The sequence below is a fragment of the Delphinapterus leucas genome, chromosome 1, assembly GCF_059928025.1.
Source record: "Delphinapterus leucas isolate spDelLeu-1000000601 "Yukka" chromosome 1, BTC_Dleu_Yukka2, whole genome shotgun sequence".
Taxonomy (NCBI): domain Eukaryota; kingdom Metazoa; phylum Chordata; class Mammalia; order Artiodactyla; family Monodontidae; genus Delphinapterus; species Delphinapterus leucas.
In genome coordinates, this window is record NC_143129.1 from 20,238,044 (window position 1) to 20,264,173 (window position 26,130).

Consider the following 26,130-nt stretch of genomic DNA (forward strand, 5'->3'; position numbering starts at 1 on the left):
GATGAGAGTGGACGGTGAAGGGGCATCTCTCATTGCCTTAAATCCCATGGCTAAGTTTCTCAGAAAAATCAGACTTTCTTTTTTCAGCCTGGGAAAAATGTCCCTCTCACATCCAGAGACTTTTTTTTTCCCCTAGAAATCTTTTTGAATAAGAGTTTCGGAGGGGAGCAAGCTGATATGATCTTTAAAACGTGCAAGTATCAGTCAGGTAAAGAGGAAGCCGGGATGAAATGTACAGCTCTGCAGCTAACATGGGCCTTTTTTATGCCCTGCATCAGAGTAAGATAAAAGCCAACTCACAGAGCATGTGGATTAGCTATGGAAGATACTTGCAGAAGTTTTAATCACTGTTTAATATTTAATGCAACCTTAAATAATTGTCACTAGGAGGTGCATAAGACTGCGAATGTTTCATTTCAACAGCACTATATATCAGAGATAATTATAGGAGAGATCTAATCTACACATCAGTACATTACAATAATAGATGAATTTTATCAATGGTGGTTGGTAATCAACACCCAGCCTTTAATTCTTTTAAAGTGGTTCTGTTCATTTTACTAAATTTTAAGAATAAAATGTCCTTTGTTACTCTTCTCTCTGGGGATGTATGTTAGTTAAAATGTGATGGGGAAAAAAGCCAAGCAATTCTTTAACGTATGGGAAGAGGGCTGGTGGTCAGATTCCTTTGTGTGGAAAGCAACACACACCCTTGCTCATCAGAGAGCTCAGAGGGGACCACTAAGAAAACAGGAGCTGGCAGAGTGGCGCCGTCCCAAGAAACCACGAGATCAGAGCTGACTGAAGGGCTGGGGAAATAGTCAGAGGAGCCTCACTATTCCTGGAAGACGTGCTGGATTCAATAAGGAGGGCTGGCCCCAGAGCAAATTTCGGATCAGTCCAACTCTGGCTGGCAATAGCTCTCAATGATGGCCCCTTTTTTCATTCTTTAAAATAATACTCCTTTGCCTCACAGTCTAGTTCAGATAACCGCATTGGGGTTCTCAGAACTGACCAGGGGCTGGCATGTTTCCAGGAGGGACCAGACTCAGGGAAGTGGCCCTACCTCTCCACTACTTGGTTCCAGACATTGCGATGACGTGCAAACATGTCTAAAAAAACTGCCTCTCAAAATGTCACCTGCGTGCGAGAATTTTGCTCTCCAGAAGTAATCAAGCAGGCTTGGGCTGGATAAGGACGTAGTTAGTCTACTTGGATGGTTAAATGGATGGGGCTTGGGCATGTCACACATCTTGCTGTTAGAGTCTCCACTGGGACTGACCAAGGGCTCACGCAATAGAAAGGGGCAGTGGCTTGTTCTCAGGAAACCCAGGGTCAGTTACCTACCTGTGAAATGGCTTCAGCTGGTTTACTATGAATGACCGTGTACCAAAAGAATTATGAGTTGTGTTTACGTGTACGATTTTTGTTTCTCTTTCAAACAGCTCACGGATGAAGAGGGTGTAGTTGACGATATGACCGTTTGTCCTTACTGGAGGGTCCCAGCTCACTAAGATGTCCTGAGGGCCCTGGGCCAGCAATTTTGGAGGCTCCATCCCTGAAGGCGCTGAGGGGCTGGTTCGATCTTTGACAAGTGGACTCAAAACACCCCCTTGGCTGTTGTTGGCCATCACTGTGTAGCCATACTCCACACCCGGGGCGAGAGTAAAATCATGATAGCGAGTTTCCAGGCCGGTATAGACAATGGTTCCGTCCCTCCTAAGTTCATAGCTTCTGATCTGGCCATTTGGGGTTCCTGGCGGTTTCCAGGTGATTTCTATGGATCCTGAGCCCGTGACTTGGAGTTTTGGAGGGTCCATGTTTTGTGGCGGGGCCTCCATCGTCCAGGCAGACTCTACCACACTAGCTGTGCAACCTCCATTGGTGCAGGCCACTAGGGAGAGATTATACTGCGTGGAAGGCTGCAGGTGGGAAACCAAGAGGGACAGGTTCTGCCCAGCAAGGTACTCCTTACCATCCAATCTGAGTAAATACTGAGTGATCTCTCCATTTTGAATTGATGGCGGTGACCAAGATGCATTTATTTGAGTGGCACTGATGGTCCAAAGAGCTGGAGGGCTGACCCCTGCAGGGGCAGCCTCAAGGGTTGTGATGCTGGTAGGTGTGCTGGTGGAACAGCCCTCACTGGTGCAGGCTGTGACTGCATACCTGTACGTGGAAAAAGGAAGCAGCGCTTCATCAGTATAATTGAAAGTCTCAGCATCGAAGCTGAAAGGATAGAGCACCCCGTTCCTTTGAAGCCTATAGGACTGGATAATGCCATTAGGCTGTGCTGGTGGGATCCAGGAAATCATCAGTTTGGGGGGATTCACAGATACCTGGGCTATCTCAGGTGGAGAGAGGCCTTCTGGAAGTGCTTGCCTCGTCCTTACCACACTCCAAGAGCTGCAGGTATGGCCTGCTGAATTCCAAGTGTGGATTTTATATTCACACTGCATCCATGGCTGCAGACCTGTGTCATTATACATAAATGTATTCCTTTCAGTATTATATTCTGTGAAAACAATTTTCTCATCGTCCTGGATTGTCTGATTCCCCCAAGCTTTTCCCTCGAAGCATCTGCGAATCACTTCATAGCGAATTATCTTTCCGTTTGGGTTAACGGGCTCTGACCAGCTCAGCTCGACGCGGGTGGACCCCACAGACTGGATGGTGGGAGCCAGCTGAGACTGGGGTGCGGCTTCTTCTGTCCACAGAGGCTGGGGTGCCGAGTGTGCACAGCCCGCTCTGGTGCAGGCCTCCAGCGTCAGCGTGTAGAGCGTGAAGGGGTCCAGGCGTCGGAAGAGAAATTGACGATTCAGGCCAGCGTACTCCAAGACACCATCACTGAAGACATGGTACGTCTGCAGGAAGATGGGGAACAAAGCATATGATTTCTTGGTGTCACTATTTCGTCCCTTTTAACCCCTTCTGCCCCCTATTCCTCACCTTGATGATCCTAAGCCAGAAGAAGCATTCTGATATGAATTTTGGGAATGTGATCTTTGCTTTTTCTTTTTTTAAGGTTGGATATCATGTAAGCATATATCTAAAAGCTAAGAGTTACTGAAATTAATTCGTTGACTTAAAGAGCGCTCACGGGGTTTCCTCCCATTTTTATCTTTTAGAAGTGGGGAATAGTATTCAAATTCCCTATTTTATAAAAATTAAGTGCTTTTAATTTCACCCTGAGTAGGCTAAATTGGGCCTATCCACATTGTCTATTGCCACAGCATTTACTGGGAAATGGAATTATAATGCTTAATCATTTGTACCAGGGTGCCAGGGCGGAAAATGTGTGAGTGTCTGGTGTGGGCACACATGCATGTACGTAGGTACATATACATGTTATACACATATACAAAAACATAGGTACAAACTGATGACCAGAAAATGGAAAACCCACCCTGTTTCCTCTTACCAGTTATAGAAGAATAGATGGTTTCTTTGGAGCAAAGTATTGTTTTGTTCCAGGGAAAACCATCTGAATGCTCATGATACAAATGTAGAGCAAGTTTCCAACCCATATTATTCATTGTTCTTTGGGGAAGATGAGAGGTAACTTAACTTGAACGTAGATGTTTTTGAATGATGGTTCCCCATCTTTTCATGCTTCAGTGTACCTGAGAGACAGGAGACCTTCCTGTACATGGTCGTGACCCTGTGATTATGTCTCTTAAGATGAGATGGACAAATACCAGAGTCCCTTGAGAGGCAAATCTTCCCACAGGTTGTTCCTGGATTGTTGATATACTTTAATGTTATTTAAGATTAAATAGCCTAGATCTGGAAATCTATTTATGTTGGACTACTGTATTTTGGTGTGATTTTCTTGTTGGGGGTCTCAGGGCAAGATCATACCCCTGAGGGAAGGGGAATAGAGTATTTTCTGAAGACGGCTTAGACTCCACAATCAATTTGAAAGTCTCTCTGACTCTCTGTCCCCTCCCCCATATCCACCTGGCAAATCTCTAACTAGTGTTAAATTCAGCTCTCCCTCTGGACCTTAGCTTCTAACTGGGTCTGGAGAAAAACTCTCAAATATATTGATTGGTCTCACTTTAAATTTCTTACCATAACTTTTAAACAGATGATCACCAACTATAAAACCGTATGTTTGCTCTCTCATTTTCCAAAGTAAGAAATATCCTCTCCTTTCCCCACTAACAGCCAATACCCCCTTCTCTCCCTCACAGGTGGTTGTTGACATAACCACATATTTGACTGAGGAAAGTAGAGGCAGTCAGACAGGAATGTTCTCATGTTATAGATTATCACTGCCATAGGCATGTGAATCTAGACGTACCCTATTTGCCTCTGTTCCTTTTCCTATGGATGAAGTACCTCTGCCCCCCACTGAAGTCCACCTGAGCTCTGGATCCTGTCCTCTCCTCCTTCCTACAGATTTCACTCTTGCAATTATTCTCATCATCTCTTGCTTCACTGATTTATCTCCCTCGACTGGGTTATTTCCATTAACATTTAAATGTACTCTAGGATCTTTCACTGATTTTTGAATAAAACTTCTTGACACCATAGTCCCCTGGCTCCTGCCCCATTTCTCTGTTCTTTTCTTTCCATCTATACTTCTTTGGAGAGTTGCTATCCTATTCCCTCAAACCATCCCGACCAGGTTTCCCATTTCAACATTTGATTTTCTTGTGAAGATCACAGTGACCTGCTGGTTTCCAAATACAGGGTCACATCTCTGCCCTCATGTTACTGGATCTCTCAACACCATTGGCACATTTTCTGTTCCCTTCTGGGACATCCCTCTCATCTACTATTCCTTCTACCTCATGTGTCTTGACAGCTCCTCTCCATACTCTTGACCTCTAAACTTTTGTATTCCCCAGGGCTTGACCCCAGGCTCTCTTCATCTCGAGTTAGATTCTCTCCATAGGTGATGTCCTCCAGGCCCATGGGTTTGAATACTACTCCTCCAGGCCCATGGGTTTGAATACTATTTGAATGAGTAGTATTCAAATACATATATCTTCATGAAGAACTCTCTCGAGTGTTCTAGACCTGTACTTCCAACCACCTACTTATCCCCTCAAACCTGTACATCTTCCAGCCTTCCCTTGCCAGTCAACGACTCAAGGCTAAAGTCCAGATGTCATTCTGAAGTACTACTTTTCCTTCATGTATCACATTCAGTTCATTAACAGATCTTGTCATCTCTACCTCTGGATACATCCCCAATCCACGCACATTTCTCGACCTTCTCAACTCCCACTCTAATTCAAGCCACAGTCAATTCTACCCTGACTTCTTTCACAGATTCCAAACTCCACTGGTCTCCTTATAGCCCATTTCCTACATAGGAGCCAGAGTGATTTGGAAAAACATAAATCTGATTGTGCTATCCCTTTGCCTAAACCCTTCCGTAGTTCTTCATCACACTCAGAATAAATCCCAAGCTCCTGATCACAGCCCACAAGGTTGAGCACACAATCCACCGTTCACCAATCCCTTGAGTCTCATCTAGTATCATCTTCCCTCCCCAACCCTCCCAAACTTCAACCACACTGGCTTTCTTCCCTTGATGTGAAGAAACCAAGTTCATCCCTGGCTTCAGGCCTTGCATTTGCTGTTCACTTTGTCTGAACATTTTGCTCTCGTATCTTCACATGACTGACTCTGTCTTGTCATTCAGGGCTCAGCTCAAATGTCAACTCAATTCAAATGATCACCCATGCTAAAACAGCCCGAGCAGGCATAATTACATTATTCTGTTTAACTTTCTTTATAGCATTCACCACTCTCTTAAATTCTCTGGTTTGTGTACTAGCTTTTTGTTTGCGTCTCTGTAGCCCCACTGTTCATGTATTCTCACACACACACAAGGTCTATGACAGCAGGGACCTTGCCTGTCTTGTTCACTCCTGAATAATTGCCTGGAACTTAGTAGAAGCCTCAATAAATATTTGGTGAACCACAAACGCACGTAAAAGGAGTAGATATTTCTATTGTCAATCATTCCAGGAAGAGGCAGACACTGGGATGGGAAATAAACACTCACAAGGAGGGGTGCTTTGATGGGTGTGAAAGAGATACTCTTTTCTCTGATGGGCTGAGGCTTGGATTTTAAGGCCATGGTTCCTAAGGCTCAGGCCTCCTGTCCTAGAGTAGGCAAAGTCCGGCTCAGTCACATGTCAGGGGCTGGTAGAAAGCAGCTTGCTTCTGCTACTTGTAGCATACCTGGAGGTGGGCAGAGAGGTGGCCACCGTACCAGGCAGTGAGGCAGCCTACAGGGAGGCCCATGAGGATGGGCCTGGGTCTGTGAGCTCTAGTTACAGATCTAAGTCACTGCTGTAGGTAATTTCCTGCCAGCATCCCACTATGGGGTTTTCAGGGAAGGTTTATCAAAAGTCACAGCTTAGTCTTAGATGTTCTATGTGGAATTAGTGGGGGAGTCTTTGCCACCTTGAGAGGGAGTGGTAAAGGAGAGGCAGAGTGTCTCCAGCATCTGCAGGGGGTGGCAGTCCCAGCCTGCACGAGGTGATTGATGAGGGCCTGAGTGGTGGTCCAGGGCCAGAGGAGACTAGAGGCAGAGGCAGTAATAGATGGACAGCTGAGTTGCCAGCAGCCTTGGAGAAGAACATCAGAAGGGTGACGATGCTGCCTCTTATGTGGGTGATGGTTCAAGGCATCAAAATGTGGATGATAATGGAAACCTTATTTGGGCGCTCACAGACTGGTGAAGCTGGGGTTAGATGTGACATTAATAAGACTGCTTCTCATGGCTACATAGGGCCATCGTGGACTTAGCAGACATGTGGGGCTTCCTGTTTCCTGCTGAGTGAGCTCTGCTCAAAGTGCAAATTAGGCAAAGCTTAAGCAAAGAGCTGGGAAGGACAATTCGGGAGGCACTAGGAACATGGTCATTTAGAGTTCCGTTTTGGTGTGACTACCTGGCTTCAAATCCCAATTCGGTTGTCGCAATGTTGTTTAGCCTCAGACAGTGATTTAGCCTTTATGTGCCCAGTGAGGTTTAGTGGTACCTACAGAGTAGGGCTGATGTGCGGATTAAATGAGATAATCCATAGAGAGCACTTAGACAGCGTTGGGTTCATAGGAAGCTTAACACGTGTGAGCTAGTTTTCTCTGATCTATGATTAAGCGCCTGGAGGAACTATCAGGAAGAATTAACCAGACTGTGAAGGGAGTTTTCCCAAAGTGACCTGATGGCATGTCAGGGCTCATCTATTTATCTGTAGAATACCAAACATGATCGCATATTCAGGGTAGACATTACCTTAATCACACCATTGGTTCTTACAGGCTCTGACCACTGCAGTAGCAATGCCCGGCCGTTCTCCTTCTGCTCCACTGTAAAGTAGCTCAATCCACTGGGGGAAGATTCTAGGGTTCGAACTAGAGTCCAGGGGCTTGAAACTTCTCCCGCCTGGTTTGTGGCCACAACACTAATGTGATATGTGGTGAAGGGTTCTAAGCCAAACAGGTGGGCTTGATGGCTTGTCCCCTGGAAGAAAATGAACAGTTTAGTTTCCTTTTGGAAACTGCTGCCAATTGCTGGAAGGTCATTCTTTGGCCAAGACGCCTCACCAATGGCAGCACAAATATCACAACAGAGATTTGAATTATTAAGAAAACAATATGGTTTTTTCTTGTTCTTCACATGCTAAATATATTACCTAATGTTGTGTGATTTCAGACACACACACACACACACACACAGCTTGGATCAGATAGGATCCTTGCCTTTTCAGAGCTTGCGACCCAAGGGATGCAATATATTACAAAAGCAATTAAAAAAATCTATGATGTCTCAGGTCAGTGTAGCATGATTTCATGATGGAAATCGGTACCAAGTTGAGTGGCAGAGAATGGAATAATCTTAAGGATTTGGAAATTGAACCTGAGCAACGCTAATTCTCTCTCATTAAACCCCGACACTATTTTTTACGTAAGACTCTCCCCATCTCCCCCCCTCTCATTCTCTTGGTGTGTATTTACATTTTACAAAGACAATAAAACAAACACAAGGAAACAACAATAAACCAACTGAACTATAGATGCACAAGCACCCTGAGGGCAGTCTACTATTAATATCAATGTGAAAATATTCTCATTTGTTAAAAACACCCTAACTAAAACTCTGAAATTTACCAAAAGTAATTGTTAGCTAGGCTTTGAGTATTTGGTCTTTGTTAATTTAAAAGAAAAATAAATGATAGCACAATAGTTTTTTTCCTGCTTGGACAGCAGCACTAACCATATTTTGCATAATGAAACTGGACCTAAGAATCCTAATGTTTTGAAAGAGCCCAGGGTGCTCTTTCTACATCTGGGCTGGATGGAAATGTCTGTTTACAGATAGGAATTATGTCTGCAAGTGGACCAGTAATGTGTGTATAGGTAAACACACACACACACAGACACTTCCTGTTGTGTACCATATCCATTGGACGTGAATAATCACAAAGAAGTTTTTACTGGTTTAATAGGATATATACACTTAATGGTATGTGAGGTCAGCTTTGGTTTATTTGACACTTAAATGTGACAGATCGTCTTCAATTGTCCTTTTCTTGGTGGGCACAGGAAGAGGAAGATGAGATGAAGAAGAGAAAGTTATTTCTGAGAGCAGTACCCGAAAGCACCAGACAAAGTTATGTGTATGGAAATTCTTTTTAATTTGAGGGAATCCAAATCTCATTTTGAATAAAATCTAAAACCAGTTGGCAAAATCCAACTGAACCATTTTCCGAAAAAACTGGTTAGACAAAGCCAAAACACACCGTACAAATAATTTTTGACACCATTTCCCCACAGTCTTGGTTATAAGTTTTATAAGTTTCTATTAGTTACTGTTTCTTATTATGTGTTAAACACAAGCAGAGGAAATATAATTTCCTTTACTTATCAAAAACTTGTAAAGTCAATTTTCCTGTTTCAGTAAGGTCCTATTATGATATTACAGGCTGAACTCTTGAAATCTTTTAATATTTAAACATTTGCTAAGCGACCAGGCTCTGAAAAAAATTTTACAGAAATACTAATTTCTCTTTTTTAAAATATTAAAAGTTAGATCATAAATATTTAAAACTTATTTCTCCAACAACATTGGATTGGTCTTTTAGATAAATATAGCACAGAAATAGAATGACCATAGTGAATATTAAAGCTGAATATGCTACAAGTCCCGATTACAAACATTCTTTTCTGATAAATGATTCCTTTTCTGTGGAAATAGGGCAAACATGGGCAAGATTAATAATGCAAAAAAGAACAATTCTTTGTTCAGAATATTCAGTAATAGATGCTAAAAAAGCATCAGCTCCAAAGCAAATTGTAATCACCTCTAACAGATTATATATAAAAAAAGGTAGGCTGCTGGGGGACATTTAGAGATAGCTTTTGTCATAAGAAACACGAAAAGCATGTGGGCTATAAAGCAAAAACATATGTATATTGTCCATAGCAGCACCTGCTCAATTACAGTTTATTTCAGAGCTGAGAATTCCATTCAGCCCCTAGATGGCAATACCATCAAGCGCTTTCGGTGCCATGAGTGCTCAATGATTAACTGACATTCAGTCATCCAACACACTCCAGGCAACCATTTAAAAAATAACAAAACTGATTTCATTATAGATTCTTTTAATGAACATTTATAGCCAGATCCTTGAAAGCAGAAGTACTGAAAATGTTCTGGCTTCAAAACCTCCACCAACTAATGTGGAAATATGCCCTGCAGGTCTCAAGTTGAAGTTCACGCCTGCCTGACACAGAAATGTTTACATGTAGACTCCTACAAAAGGTGATTGCAACAGTTGTTTTGCTTAATTTGGTCTATATATCTTCTTAAAATATAGAAATAATCACATATCATAAATGTACAGGAAACGTGAAGGAGAATTTTTATATCATAAATTTATACTGAGACAAGTTCCCATATTATGTCAACTTGTTATTTCTGCAAAACTACAACACACACACGCATGCTTTAAATAAACCTCAGCGATAGCCGTACTTTTTGTCAATATTTAGTTAAGTCCATATAAAAAGTAAACTTCAAAATGGCAAGACAATCCCTAACCGATTTATTCTTTGACATTTTAGGAAATCCTTTATATTATTCTTCCCTGAATGGATATCTAACCCCAGAGTTCACTATTTTAGAATCCAACTGTAAAATCTGGGCACAGTTCACTCTATGGATTAGGTTGAGTCTTGTTTGTTTACTCAGTTACTTGTGATTTTCCTTAAATTCAGAATATTTGCTTGAGCCCTGTTGACCTTACGTGATTTGGATTCCATTCCTTCTTTTGGGGACGGAGCATTCTGTCCCACTGACTGGGAAAGTCCTCATTAAAAACTTCCTTCTTTTCGCCCCGCTGCTGCCCCTTTTCTTCCTTCCCTCTGGAGATTATCTTAATTCAATAAGATTTCTTTTCATTGTCATTGTTTTGTTTGATATTTCCCTTTTCTGTCCTACTGATTCTTTTGAGATATATATATATATATATATATATATATATATATATATATATATTTGTTATCCCTGACCTTTGGGCTACCTAACTTATACCTTCTTCCCTTTTGTCTTTGTCCTGTCCATGTCTACAGCCACATAATATTGCTAATTTTTTTTTAAATTCTAAAAGTATATTAACCACTTCTGTTAGGCAGTCGAAGAAAAGAATGACTCAACAAAGGAAAACGGGAATAATTCATTCTCTGCAATCTAATATATACAGATCAGTGAGTCCTTTAATGAGACATAAAGACAAGACTCTCTGGAACACTCCGCCAGTTGAGGTTCTGCTGGCAATGTGAACTACACTTTAACCTCTCAACTCTGCTCCTGTGGGCACATGAAACTACTTGGAGTCTTTGGCAGTCAGACAATTTTACACCATCTCCTCTGATTATTTTTGATTACTTGAAGTGCCCCAAAGGTGGCCATGGGGTCAATAGGTTTATGTAGGTTGAAAATGATCAAAAATTACCATTGATCTGTAGCTGTCAATAAAAGGCTGCATGGGGAGACTCCCTGCACAAATGTTTAAACTGCATAAAGCAACCTGACTTAGTCATCTTTGAGTCCATTGATCTGATGATCCAGAAGTTTCCAGAGCCTTCCCTCTGGTCTTTAAGGTGCATTTTCACTGAACCCATTTACCTTGGCCCTAAGGACTCTTTTTACCCTGCTCCTGGTAATGAACTAAAACAGTGATGTCTCGGCACTGCTGTGTTCATCAACAGAGTCTTATGTGTGCTTATTGCATTTGGAAGGGGTTAATCTTCCTGGTCACCATCAACTTCATTTCCAGCCAATGGGGTTTCTTCTGGCTTCACCCCTTATCTTGGGCTCCGTATTTAAAAATGGGTGACTATTGGCTTATAAATCCTAACCTGGTTGTAGGATTCCTTTGCCTCCTTAATTCTCACGAATGCCAAGACCCAGAGAATACCTCATATTGAAAGTTTGCTTATTTTGCACAGAGAACTTCAGGGAAATCTAGATTTAAATATCTTAACTTTTGTTTTCTTCAGTTGAACCACTTGGATGCTGCGTCTCCGTTTTATCGTAAGTTACAGTTTATCTTGTCATAATGATAAAATAAAGGACTGGTTATTGACAAGCTTCTGGTTTAGTTACCACTGAAACACGAGAAATAAGAAAAGTTCCCATTTAGCATCACCTGAAATTCATGGCTTTGAGCCGAGTACATCCAGTCAATTGAATGACTTTTATATATTTTAGTGCCTAAAAAATCAACACAAAATATTTTTCTAGATTTCTGAAAGCCAGATGATTTGAGGCATTGTCAATCTATATTCCTTCCCATTCATAAAGTTAATTTTTGAGTTCTCCAAAAGTTCATCAACATATTTCTATCTAGTACTTATTTTGTAAAAATCCAATCAGTCTTAATACAGAAATGCTCTCTTTGTTACCCATCTCCAAATATCAACCTTAAGTGCTTATCCATGGTTATCTAAGCATGGACTTCCAAGCCTGCAAAATGTTAACACAGTCAGAAAATTTCCACTGATTTCACATGTATACTGACTTTAGGGGTCAGTATAAAATGCCATCTCTGTCTACAGAGCTCCTGGCTGGTGGGACAAAGAAGACATTTTTTGATGACACACACATACACGTAGAGTTGCTCCAGAATGAAAGATCGACTGACAGCACAAGAAAGGTAGAAGAAAACACCCTTTGGGTTTATGATCTATTGTCATGTGTGTGAACAGTGTGTCTATGTTAGGTGGCGTTGCTAAGTGGCAAGACAGAACTGCCAAAACGGTCAGGGGAAACATTTAGTATTGTCGGCCAGCAGCTCCATTCAATTCTTTAAACCCTTTTGAGCATCTGATACGTACAAGGTTCAGTAAAGTTGGTGTGGGGATACGAGATGGAGAGCACAGGCTTTTTTTTGCGGCACGCGGGCCTCTCACTGTTGTGGTCCCTCCCGCTGCGGAGCACAGGCTCCAGACGCGCAGGCTCAGCGGCCATGGCTCACGGGCCCAGCCGCTCCGTGGCATGTGGGATGCTCCCGGACCGGGGCACGAACCCGCGTCCCCTGCATCGGCAGGCGGACTCCCAACCACTGCGCCACCAGGGAAGCCCGAGCACAGGCTTTTGACGCTTAGGAGCTTTTAATCCAATAGAGCAGATCAACAATATATACAGATGCACACAATTCAGAGTGTAGTAGATGCTATACTGAGCGCCAGGTAAATCAGGGAAATACTGAAGAGATAGATACTTCTAATTGGGAAAGAAGGTGAGGGACTGGGGAAAACTTCGCTGGCATCTGATGTAGGACAGGAAAGATATAGAGTTTGAGTAGATGAAAATGTGTGAGGGATTGGAAGAAAGAACAGAAGGAAAAAATGCAGGATACATTTGGAAAAGAGCTAAGAGTTGAACGTAGCTGAAGGGTTGTGGATATAGGGCAACAGTGGGGATTAAGGAAGGGAAGAGACTGGTGGTAAAATTGGACAGGGCTGTGAATGTCACCCTAAAGGTTCTGGACTACATTTGTTAGGAAACAATGAACAACAGAACTCTACCATGCAATTTGAAGGAATAATGGAAGAACGTTTAAATTTTGCCTGTCATGGTATAGGTCATGGTTAGTGACTGATAAAATAATAAATCTGTTAAGTTGAATTCATTCATTCATTTAATTATTATTCAGCCAATAAAGTATAGACTGTCATATGTAAAAGGTAATAGGAGAGTATTTTCTTAGGAATAAGATTTTGCAGCAACATGGAGGGACCTAGAGATTATTATACTAAGTGAAGTACACCAGACAGAGAAAGACAAATATCATACGGTATCACTTATATGTGGAATCTTAAAAAAAAAAAAGATATAAATGAACTTAAAACATAAATAAACTCGCAGACAGAGGAAACAAACTTATAGTTACCAAAGGGGAAAGGGAGGCAGGGAAGGATAAATTAGGAGTTTGGGATTAGCAGATACAAATTACTAAATATAAAATAGATGAACAACAAGGGTAAATTAGGAGTTTGGGATTAAAATATACACAGTACTGTATATAAAATAGATAACCAGCAAGGACCTACTGTATAACACAGGGAAATCTACTCAATATTTTAAAATAACCTATAAGGGAAAAGAATCTGAAAAGAACACATACATATATATATAAGAATACATGTATATATATCTGAATCACTTTGCTGCATATCTTAAACTAACACAACATTATAAATCAACTATACTTCAATTAAAAAAAAGAGAAAAAATAGATATGCTATACATTGTAAATTTACAATTGGAACATTGTAAATAATGTTAACATAAAAATGCCCATGGGGCTTCCCTGGTGGCGCAGTGGTTGAGAGTCTGCCTGCCGATGCAGGGGACACGGATTCGTGCCCCGGTCTGGGAAGATCCCACATGCCGCAGAACGGCTGGGCCCGTGAGCCATGGCTGCTGAGCCTGCGCATCCAGAACCTGTGCTCCGCAACGGGAAAGGCCACAGCAGTGAGAGGCCCGTGTACCGCAAAAAAAAAAAAAAAAAAAAAATGCCCATGGTCACAGATATTATACATGAGTGACTACGGCAGTTGTACAAAGAGGTGGAAGCCATTATTCCTCAACTGTATATAATTAGGCCAAATGTGTGCCTGTTCAGCTCATAATCTTCAGAGACAAAATTTCTTCTCCTATAAATTGAAACATGATAACATTTAAAAAAAGGAATAAGATTAAAAAAAATTTTATTGAATATTTGATCCATTTCAAAATTTGAAATTATTCTTTGCACAGTGTTTGTCTTTCGATTGAACTCAAGGTGGGGATTATAACAGCTGGACTGAATTGAAGACAATTATACTGTCCTCTGCCCTGAATCACATGTACCTGGTTTATGGTTTTTGCTGGTAGTGGGGACATGTTTGTGTGGAACCATCCATACCCTTATACTTTATACACATCAAACAGCTAGAAGGCAGCTGGAAAAGTTTAGGGATACTGTTGATGAAACAAAACAGAATGAAGCTAATTCAAAAGTTCAAACAAGTGTGAAAGCATTCTTAGCTCTGGGTTCTAACTAATGTCAGAGGGCTCAATTGGAAAGATTTCAAGAAAGTATAAATGCATATCCTCCCGTTAAGTAATTGTGATATGTATTGTTACATAACTGATTGGTCGGGGGTCATCTGTTGTAACGATTGTAAATTTCAAATTTAAAATATTCAGCTTAGAGTTTTCATGTGTTAGTGCTGTGTGTACTTTTGTGTCTTCCACAAATATCTACATTCAGAGAAGAAGAATGACATGTGAAAAAGGGGGTATTTTCTTCTCTCATTGAAGTACATCATTCATTTTGTAATGGGGGGGGTCAGTGCAACAAGAAGATTCAACTCACAGAAGTTTTCTTTATAGATAAACGGGCTCTATCAATTTAATCTATCAATATAAAACAAAAGCTAGGGCTCTTGCAAATGAACGATGAAGCCTCAGTTACCATAAAAACATGGGGGAGAAAAAAGAAAGGTTTTAAAATGGCTCATTTTTCAAAGGAGAAGAGGAAAAAAAATTAAATTTGTGATAATTAAATTTTAAAGTGGCAAATCAGTCACACTAAATATTAAAAAGCAGTCCTTCTGATCTATCAAAATTAAAAATGTGGATACTCTGTGACCCAGCAATTCCACTCTGGCAATCTATTTTATGGCAATACTAGTAAAACTGTAATAAACTGCATTGAACAGAATTTCATTAATTCCAGCCAGTCTTATGTTTATTCAGTCCTTGATTAAACACATATTTATTGAAGGTTTCCTGTGTACTAGGCACCCTCCTAAGCTCTGAGGACACAGCAGAAAGCACGGGAGACAAGGACATACCCTCCTGAGTCTTACATTGTAAGGAAAATGGAAAGAGAAGGAGTGAGTGGGTGAGAGAGAGAGACAGAGACAGAGACAGAGAATTAGAAGCTGTGACAAATTATGAAGGAAATAATTAGAGTGATGAACTAGTGTTTTTTAGGTGGTAGGGAAGACTGAGTCTTGGTTTAAGAAAGGTGGGTGAAGATCCTTGAGGAAGTTCCATGTAGGCAAGACTACAGAAGAAACCATGTGAAAAACCAGGGGGGAACTTTTTTTTTTTTTTTGCGGTATGCGGGCCTCTCACTGTTGTGGCCTCTCCCGCTGCGGAGCACAGGCTCCGGACGCGCAGGCGCAGCGGCCATGGCTCACGGGCCCAGCCGCTCCGCGGCATGTGGGATCTTCCCGGACCGGGGCACGAACCTGCGCCCCCTGCATCGGCAGGAGGACTCTCAACCACTGCGCCACCAGGGAAGCCCCAGGGGGAACTTTTAGGCAGAAGGATGAGGTTGAGATTTTTGCTGGCAGAGAGAAGTTAGTGTGAGTGAGGCCTGTGAGGGAGGATGACTCGAGGTACAGTCAAAGTGATGGGCAGGTGCCAGATGGTGGATAGCTTTTTAGGCCAAGATAAGAGTTAGAGTCTGATGCTAATTTCAACGGAAAATTATTGAAGGCCTTTAAGCAAGGGAGTGACACAATTTGATTTAGGTTTTAAAGAGATCATTCTTCCTTCAAAAACTAAAAATAGAGTTACCACATGATCCAGCAATCCCACTCCTGCACATATATCTGGAGAAAACTCTAATTCAAAAAGGTACATGCACCCCAGTGTTCATAGCAGCACTATTTACAATAGCCAAGACACAGAAACAACCTAAATGTCCATGGATAGATGAATGGATAAAGAAGATGTGGTATATATATATATATATATATATATATATATATATACACAGTGGAATATTACTCAGCCATAAAAAAGAATGAAATAATGACATTTGCAGCAACATGGATGGACCTAGAGATTATCATATTAAGTGAAGTAAGTCAGACAAAGACAAATATTATATGATATCACATATGTGGAATCTAAAAAATGGTACAACTAAACTTATTTACAAAACAGAAACAGACTCACAGACATAGAAAACAAACTTATGGTTACCAAAGGGTAAAGGTAGTGAGGAGGGATAAATTAGGAGTTTGGGATTAAAATATACACACTACTATATATAAAATTGATAATCAGCAAGGACGTACTGTATAGCATGGGGAACTATATTCAATATCTTGTAATAACCTACAGTGGAAAAGAATCTGAAAAAGCACATATATATATCTATATATCTGAATCACTCTGCTGTACACCTGAAACTAACACAACATTGTAAATCAAGTGTACTTCAATAAAAATAAATAAATTAAAGAAGATCATTATGGCTGTTGTGTGAAAAATATATGTAGGGGGTTGTATTAGTCTACTCAGGCTGCCATAACAAAAATACCAGACTGGCTTAAAAACAGAAATTTATATTCTTGCAGTCTGGAGGCTAGAACACCCAGATCACGGTGCCATCAGGGTTTCTGGTGAGGGCTCTCTTCCTGGTTGTAGACTGCTGCCTTCTTGCTGTGTCCTCACATGGCTTTGCTCTCTGTGCACATGGAGAGAGGGAGAGATCTCTTGTGTCTCTTCCTCTTCTTATAAGGACACCAGTCCTATCAGATTAGGGCCCCACTCTTACAACCTCATTTAACCTTAATTACTTCCCTACAGTCCTATTTCTAAATAAAGTCACATTGGGGGTTAGGGGATCAACATATGAATTTTGGGGGAACACAATTCAGTAGATAATGGGGGTCAAGAGGGGGTGGCTTTTGCAGAAGTCCAGGGAGGGCTGATAGTGGCTTGGAGTGGTGTGATAATGACAGAGATGAAACTAACTGAGCGGACTTATACTTTGGAAGTAGAGCCAGCAGAAATCCGATGGAGTGGGAGGAAGGGACAACCAGATGTATAGAAGTAGAAACAGAATAGTAACATAAGTCTTCTGAGAAGTGTGGCTGTGAAGGAGATCAGGGAAATAGGATGGTAGCTGGAGGGGCCTATGGGATCACATTTAAAAAACAAGGGAGGTGCTAGAGCATGTGTGTATACTGTTGGGAATTCTCCAATAACGAGAGAGAGACTGATGATGTAGGAGAGGTATACTATTTTTTAGAAATCAGGACTTCCTTTTCACTTTGCATGTGGAAACTAGGTTAGCTAAAATTCTGTGTGCGGCAAAGTGATACAGGTATGCTTGGGTATCAGCCAATTAACTTGGAGTTGGCTGTAGCCTCCACAGCAAAACAATGTATATACGAAGAGCTACCATCATTGACCGTCAAGCTCTTTTCAGAGATAAAATTTGGAAGAGTAAAGTTTCATCAGAAATGAACAAGGCCTTTATCTATTAGGAACAAGGTAATTAAAAAATTTTTTTAGAGTTTTCATTAAATTGTTACTTTTGATAAACTGTGACTTCCATGTGAAGAGGATACAATGACAAGTTCCCTGCCCAATGGTAACAAAAGTTATCAGTTTACCATTTTCTTGTGTATCCTTCCTAAGACAGGACCATTATTTTTGATCAAAGTTTTTGCTTTTACTGTGTCAGACCTGGTGTAAAAAGGACTTTACATGCATAATCTCATTTCATCTTCACAACAAAGCTCTGAGGGTGGTAACATTACAGATAGGAAACTGAGGCTTAGATAAGTAACTTGTCCAGAGTCACAGTTCTAGTAAGTGGCAGGGTTATGCTTTTACTCCTGTACTATATTGAGTTCAAATGTTCTTGTCAACTGCATCAGTGGTCCTAATGTTTTGATCTCAGGACCCCTACTTCTTAAAAATAATAGAGGATTCCCAAAAGCTTTTGTTTCTGTGATTTATATCTACCAATATTTGCTATATAAAAAATTTAAATTGAGAAAGTATTAAAGGAAAAGAACACAGAAGCACATAGTCTGTTAGCCAGCAGAGAAAAAGCATCTTCACACATAATGTAGCCTCTGGAAAACTCCACTGTACACCTGTGAGGGGATGAGAGTGAAAAAGACACATAACGTCTTCATATTATTATGAAAATATTTTTGACCTGGCAGATCCCTGAAAACGTTTCTGGGACTCTAAGGGGTTCACGAACTATACTGTACCACTTAACCGCATCATACTTGGCTTTAACTGACAGTTCCAATTAAAGATTAATCAAAGATTTGTTTGAACTTTTATGCAGTGAAGGAAGGAGTCTTATATTCCCAACTTTTGATAGACACACTCATAGTACTTGTGATTAAATATCATGTATACATAAGTCCTATTAGTAAAACTTTTAATTAAGGGTAAAGAGTCAAAAAATTATAACTGGATTCTACTCCAACAGCCTAATTTTGTAGTTGAAACTAAAATCCAAATGGCCTAAATTACCTGTACAAGATCCTACAATCCATCAACACTAGATTTGCAATTGAACTTGAGATTCCCAACTCATATGTACACACTCCTTTCAATTAAAATTATTTGTTTGAAACAAGTTGTCCCAAATTTCTTCGTCAAAAGCATTGCTCCGTGTGAGAGAGAATGGGTTTGAATTTATTCATAGATCTACTTCCTTTATTAATGGATCTTCTACTGTATTATATCTGTCTGTTCACTTGTTTGTCTTCCCACTGCAAAGTGAACGAAACGTTTTGCGTCAGGACTGTTTCTTAACCTTGCTTTACTCTGGTTTCTTCATATGTAAAAAAGGAATAGTAATAGTACCTATCTTTTTCAGTTTGTAAGTTTTAGTGAGTTAACTTGTAGAATAGTTTCTGTTATGCAGTAGGAATTTAATAAGTGCTAGATTTTATTATTATCCTAAGCATCTAAGAGATGCTTCTATGCATAAGATATTCAATAAATATTCTGGAAGCTATGCATAAATAAAAGGTTGAGTCTAAAGCACTGAATAACTCACAAGGTATTTTTAGTGCATAGTACCCTGGCTTATATGGAGAATATATGGAGGATGATTTTGAAAAATGGCGTAGCATCTTATGAATGTAAGTAGATCTTTTAAGTTAAATTCATAAACACTACCTTTGTAAATGTTTGCTGTGAAGACCTAGTAGGTACTGGATACATATGCATTGACTAATTGAGTAAATTCTTCCTTGTTATTGACGTCAGCTATTTGGTCTTTAGAAATGTATTTACATATATGTGTATATACATATATGTGTATATATATATATAAACTGGATCATATAATAATGAGCATGATTTTTCGCTTTTACCTATAGGGCATGGAATATGATACCGTTTTTGTGTTCTTACATACCCTGACTTTGGGGGCTGAGCTGAAAAAGACAATGCCTTTCTCCAATGTAGAATAAATAATACTATTAGGTAGTATGGGACATTTACAAAGGGAGGTTGGTGCTAATAAACTCAAAATGATGTTTTTCAGAGGGTCTTGGGTATTAGGATGGCAGATACTCATTTAGTCCTCATGGGCCAGGTTATCCTTGGAAATAGGAAAATGTGAACCAGTTTATGATAGTAAATGTGAAAGTGTACATAAAGTGGGCAATTCGAGAAAAATAGGAGAACTTAAATAAATGTACTCAAATATATTAATCAGTCTTAAAATAAAAATAAATAAAGCCCTAAATCAGCCCCTTACTTCAAAAAGGCCCAGGTCCAGAGAGTTTTACCAGTGAAGTTTTTGTTATTGCTTTTAACTAAATCTGCAAGTAACAGATAATTGATATTGTGTATAGACAAAGGGTTCCAGAAAAGAGGTAAACTGGGCCACATACCAAACTCATGACATGTCATCAAGAAAATATCAAAATCGGACAAGAACATAACAAGAAAAATGTGTTTCTGTTGACCAAAATCACTTGAGATGAGGTGAAAAAGTCATAATATTAGCAAATAGAGTCCAACAATATATTTAAAAGAGATATCATGACTGTATAGGATTTAGCCCTTAGAAAAGTTGATTTCCATATGATCATCTTAATAGAATTAACAAAATTCAACACCCGTTCACGATAAAACCTCTTAGCCAGGTGAAAATGGAAGAAATTATCCTTAGTCTGATCAAAAACATTTACTAAAATCATACAGTAAATTATACTGGGCTGGCCAAAAAGTTCGTTCGAGTTTTCCCATAACGGCTTACGAAAAAACCCAAACGAAATTTTTGGCCAACGCATATTTAACATAAAAGCCTTAGAAACCTTCCCATTAATATAACAATCAGGTAAGCCAGAATTCCCTCTATTCATTATTGTACTGATAATCTAGGCAATGCCACACCAAAAAAAAAACCCGATTCTCTGACATAAATCATACCAAGGTTTTCTCAGGCCAGTTTCCCAAGGCAATAGAAATAAAAGCAAAAGTAAACAAACAGGACCTAATCAAACTTATAATCTTTTGCACAGCAAAGGAAACCATAACCAAAATGAAAAGACAACCCACAGATTGGGAGAAAATATTTGCAAACGATATGACCAGTAAGGGCTTAATTTCCAAAATATATAAACAGCTCATACAACTCAATAACAACAACAACAAAAAACAACCCAATAGAAAAATGGGCAGAATAACTAGACAAACATTTCTCCAAAGAAGGCATACAGATGGCCAACAGGCACATGAAAGAATGGTCATCAGAGAAGTGCTAATTATTAGAGAACTGCAAATTATTAGAGAAGTGCAAATCAAAATGACAATGAGGTAACACCTCACACCGGTCAGAATAACCATCACTAAAAGATCTACAAATAACAAATGCTGGAGAGGGTGTGGAGAAAAGGGAATCCTCCTACACTGTTGATGGGAATATAAATTGGTGTAACCACTATGGAAAACAGTATGGAGGTTCCTTAAAAAATGAGTTGCCATATGCTCTAGCAATCCCACTCCTGGGCATTTATCTGGAGAATACTATAATTCGAAAAGATAATGTACCCCAGTGTTCATAGCAGCACTGTTTACAATAGCCAAGACATGGAAGCAACCTAAGTATCCACTGACAGATAAATTGATAAAGAAGATGTGGTATATATACACAATGGAATATTACTGAGCCATAAAAAAGAATGAAATAATGTCATTGCAGCAACATGGATAGACCTAGAGATTATCATACTAAGTGAAGTAAGTCAGAAAGAGAAACACAAATGTCATATAATATCACTTATATGTGGAATCTAAAATACAACACAAATGAACTTACCTACAAAATAGAAATAGACTCACAGACATAGAGAACAGACTTGTGGTTGCCAAGGGTGAGGGGGTGGGGGATGGATGGACTGGGAGTTTGGGATTAGCAGGTGCAAACTATTATATATAGAAAGGATAAACAACAACGTCCTACTGTATAGCACAGGGAACTATATTTAATAACCTGTGATAAACCAATGGAAAAGAATATGAAAAAGAATGTATATATATATATATATATATATATATATGTATAACTGAATCACTTTGCTGTACAGTAGAAATTAACACAACATTGTGAATCAACTGTACTTCAGTAAAATAAATTTGTCATGGAATATACCTCATTTCTTTGAATCCTTGAATTTGAAGGATTTGAAGGACACACTGTTATTTTATGTATGCCTAAGAAAGGAAAAAATGCTTCCAATTGAATGCAGATACAATGCTTTTTTAACACTTGGAGTTTTTGTTTTATATTTGTGGAAAGACACCTTTAGACTTGTATGGGTATAGGTTTTTTTTTTAAATTATATATTAAGCTGCTGCTTCTGTGCCTTTCTGTTTATACAATAACTTTTCATTTTAATGCAAAATCATGGTGTAATCTTTTTGAAGACATTTTAAGTGGCAATTAAACTCAACATGTGTAGTACCGACAGCATACATAGCTCAACTGAAGTGACAGGAGTGTGAATGGCATTGATCAAGTTCGTGCAGGCACAGGAAACAAGTATGTAACAACTGTCACCTACGTTGATGGTAAGACTTAGATGCATGTGATTTCAGAGAGAGATGGAGAAATGTGAACAAATGTTCACCATAAAAATCAAGGAGCTTTCTGTTCTCTGTTTTCTGAGTATCCTTCCTGAATAGAAAAGTGTACTCTATGGTCAAAAGCCAGTGCACAACTTCTAGCCCATTTATTTTAGCAAGGTGAACTGACTTGTTCTTGGCGACAACGATGGGACGAGAAAGCTGAAGCTGGTCTAGTTAAAGGGCAGCCGAAACATACTGCCACTCTGGCTACAATGGGACCAGTGATAACACAAAATGAAAACCAGACTGGGAACTCACAGATGATGTTGTGAGGATGGTAACAAATGGAATACATTAGGGCTTTGGCTGTGCACACAAAACAGTGCCGAAAGACACATCTGACCACTACATTCAGCGCTGCTGCTGCTTTCAAAGTTATTCTTAGCATATGTTCTGTGTACTTTTTCATCCTTTTCCTAAAGAGTTTCTCAAGGGTTAATCACACTGAGTGCTTGCTATACAGCAGGCATTTTCCAAGTGCATAATGTATATTACATTGTTTAATCCTTAAAACAACCTCATGAGATAGACTCTGCTCTTATCCTCATTTTCAGATAAGGAAATGGATGTAAAGACAGTTGAAGCAAATTGTCCATGGTCATATAATTATAAGGGACAGAACCAGGATTTGAGTTGAGGCCTTCTGACTATAGAGTCTGGGCTTATAACCTTGAATGTACCCCCATTAGTCCCACCAGACTTTGGAAGGTGGAAGCCAGCCTATGCTACTTCTTGATATGGAGAGGGTCTCATTTCTTCTTTCCAGGGACCCAGGAAAGGCATCCTCTGCTCTCTGACCTGTTTAATGTTCTGGTTTATGGGATGTCAGACTGAATGATAATCTCAAGAGGAATCAAGGGGAATAGAAAAATTGCTTCCAAATAAACACAATGCCAATAGTTTGCCTGCAAGTCAGGAAAAGCAGATGTTATAAGACTAAAAATTGATAACACTTGAGGCTAAGAAAAGATATTGTAAAGGTAGACCATCTTCCACAATTCATTTGTGCCAGGCTCCAAAGGGGTTAACCGTTATCAACAATCAGAGCCCAGGTGTTTTCCGCAGACGTTGGTGGCACACTGAAGCAGTTGTGTTGTTGTTTTGAAAACATTTTAATAGGATTTAAAATTTCCCCTTTTCTTTGGATTTTTCAGGTAATATTGGAATTAAATTAAAGCATTAAGTCAACCAGCTTAGTGCAAAGCAAATTATGTCAGGTTCAGCACTGAGGGTTTCGTTATGGAATATCTATTGACTCAAGCGTATTAACTTGTAAATCCTCTAGTTTTAGATTATGATCTATTGATTATCTGCTTTTATTTGCACTTTAAATGAATAAACAAAAGGAAATGATCACGGTTTAGTCATTACACCTTAAGAGAATATGTACTTAAGCTAAGCATACTTAATTAAAAATAAAAACAACTTTTATTGGTTCTGAGAGCTAGAAGTTGTGGTTCTTATTTTCATTTAAGCAAGTCAAAGATCGTTTTTAATTTTGCATAATCATTTTTATTAGACCCTTGGACAAAACAGAAAAAAAATTTTCTCACTGAGGATAGACAGTGTGCTGTGAGTTTGGTATTTTGAATGCATTATTAAAATTATTCTATAATCTATCATTTTGCTTGTCTTGTCTTAGCAAAAAGCCAGAAATGATGTCTTTAGTGCAGGAGGAAATTCTCTGAGAAGCCCTGTGACTAATGTCTGGGGAATGAGGTAAACTCTGAGAGTCCAAGTGCTTTAATAAAAAAGCAGTCAGTGTAGAAGACTGGAGTTCAAGTTACAGCTCTGTCACTCGTACTAGAGGGACCTTTGGCAAATTACCTACTTTTTCTGAGTCTTCGTTTCTAACAGTTAATCTATTTCTCATGGACTTTTGTGAGGATTAAACCAGATGACCTTTCTGAAAGTGCCTGGTACATAGTGGCACTCAATAAAAGTGCTCTGAATCAGACCCTTGCTAATAGAAGCAGCTAAGGCAATGGAGGGGAGGGGGTACGGGGATTTCAAAGGGCACTTGTTTATTTATTTATAATTGAAGTATAGTTGATTTATTTATAAATTTGATTTTATGCTTTGTTTAAAAAAATCTCAGCAAAGAAAAATGCTGAGATTGGTTTATGGTCTGAGAGTCAAATCCACAGTCAAATATTGATTTAACAACTACTCTTTTCTAGCATGGTGCTAGGCACTAAAGGGAGTGGAAAAGAAGTACAGAGCATGCAAATCTTGGATTTCCGGAACTGCAAACCATTAGGAATGCAAGACTCACATTTGTGAAAGCACTGTAAGAACACATGGAAACTAGCACTAAAGGTATCCACGTAAGAAGTCATCATGGGCTTAAATTAAGCAGTCACAAAAAACTCCACAGACAGGATGGGCTTTAAATATCAATAGGTAGGAAGTGTACTAAGTATATTTGATAGAAGGGTAGCACAGTATCATTCAATGCAAGATTTAAGCAAATTAAAACAAATTTAAAATTCCTAGGGTCTTGGAGTCAGAAGAGAATTTACAGTTAACCATTTGACCTTCATATATGATGCAGAACTCCCAGAAGACTGAGGGTAGAAAGGCAGGGAGGGGAGGCATCCTTTCAAATATAATAAGACTAAAGATCAATTTGCAAAAGTTTTATTTACTGTAACTGAGACTCTGGAATCTGCTAATTTGGAAGAGAAATGCTTCTATAATGGTTTCACTGAATTGAAGTTAGAAAACTGTTGCCTCGTCATTTGGATTACCTTCTGCCACTAGGCAAGGAGGCAAAAAAAAAAAAAAAAAAAATGCAGTGGCTGGGGTGATTGATAGGATAAAACAGAAACCTCCCTCTCTTTTTTTGACCACCTCGCCAGGCTAATGGAAGATCACTGCAAGCTTATGGATGCAAGACCACCAAGAACTCAGATCCTTCAGAAATGAGTTTGGTTGATTGAGCTCATCAGCCAAATAACCCCAATTCATTAGGGAGATAAGAAAGGGAAGTCATAAATATCACTACTGGCCTCATGACCTATTACAGAAATAAAGTCTATGGACTGTACTGTTTTTGTTTTTTGTTGTGTCATGTATATAAATAGGCATTCTCTTCTTTTAGCCCAATATTGTATATATGATGTTTTGGGGTAGTTACACTTACCATTTATTTTGGGGGCTATAGATTATTAAAATGGGATTAGGAAAAACACTAGAGAAAGATATGGAACATTGTTAAGAGTTCCTGGGCTTGAAACTGGATATAGTGATTGGAAAGAACTTCTCTCTATTTTGCAACGAATGTGTCTTATTCTGGTTTACCTGGAATATGAGGACATTTTGGAAGAGTGTATGGCAAGAAATGAAGGTTGTTAGATAGCCAGAGGATGGACTGGCATTCAAGGAAGACTTCATTACCAGTATGTGAATGTTATGGACCCAAAGAGCAGATTTGGAAACTGGGAAAATGTCTACATTACACAACTCATCTGGTGGTTTAGCCTTAAGTCCCCAAGCAACGAAGTATTTACCCATCAAATGGATGTCAGTGGTTGAACCTGACCTTTCGGAATCCTAGGCTGAAGGTCAATGCACATACGATGGATTCTGGGAATTAAAGGAACACCCAGGGACTAAACCCAGACTTCTGAAGCCCAGAATATGAATATGCATCCCCATTCCTGAACTAAGATTCTTCTTCCAGTTAAATG

General features: G+C 39.5%; 1 protein-coding gene across 1 annotated transcript in view; it reads right to left on the bottom strand.

The window, feature by feature from the left end:
- The window catches only part of USH2A (usherin), a 777,251-nt gene that overhangs the window by 78,649 nt on the left and 672,472 nt on the right, over nucleotides 1–26,130 (bottom strand). The window contains exons 61-62 of the mRNA XM_022579226.3: nucleotides 7,262–7,489; nucleotides 1,348–2,864 (exon numbers count right to left, since the gene is read on the bottom strand). Coding sequence (XP_022434934.3) covers nucleotides 1,348–2,864; nucleotides 7,262–7,489 — 1,745 coding nt within the window. The remainder of the gene's footprint in view (nucleotides 1–1,347; nucleotides 2,865–7,261; nucleotides 7,490–26,130) is intronic.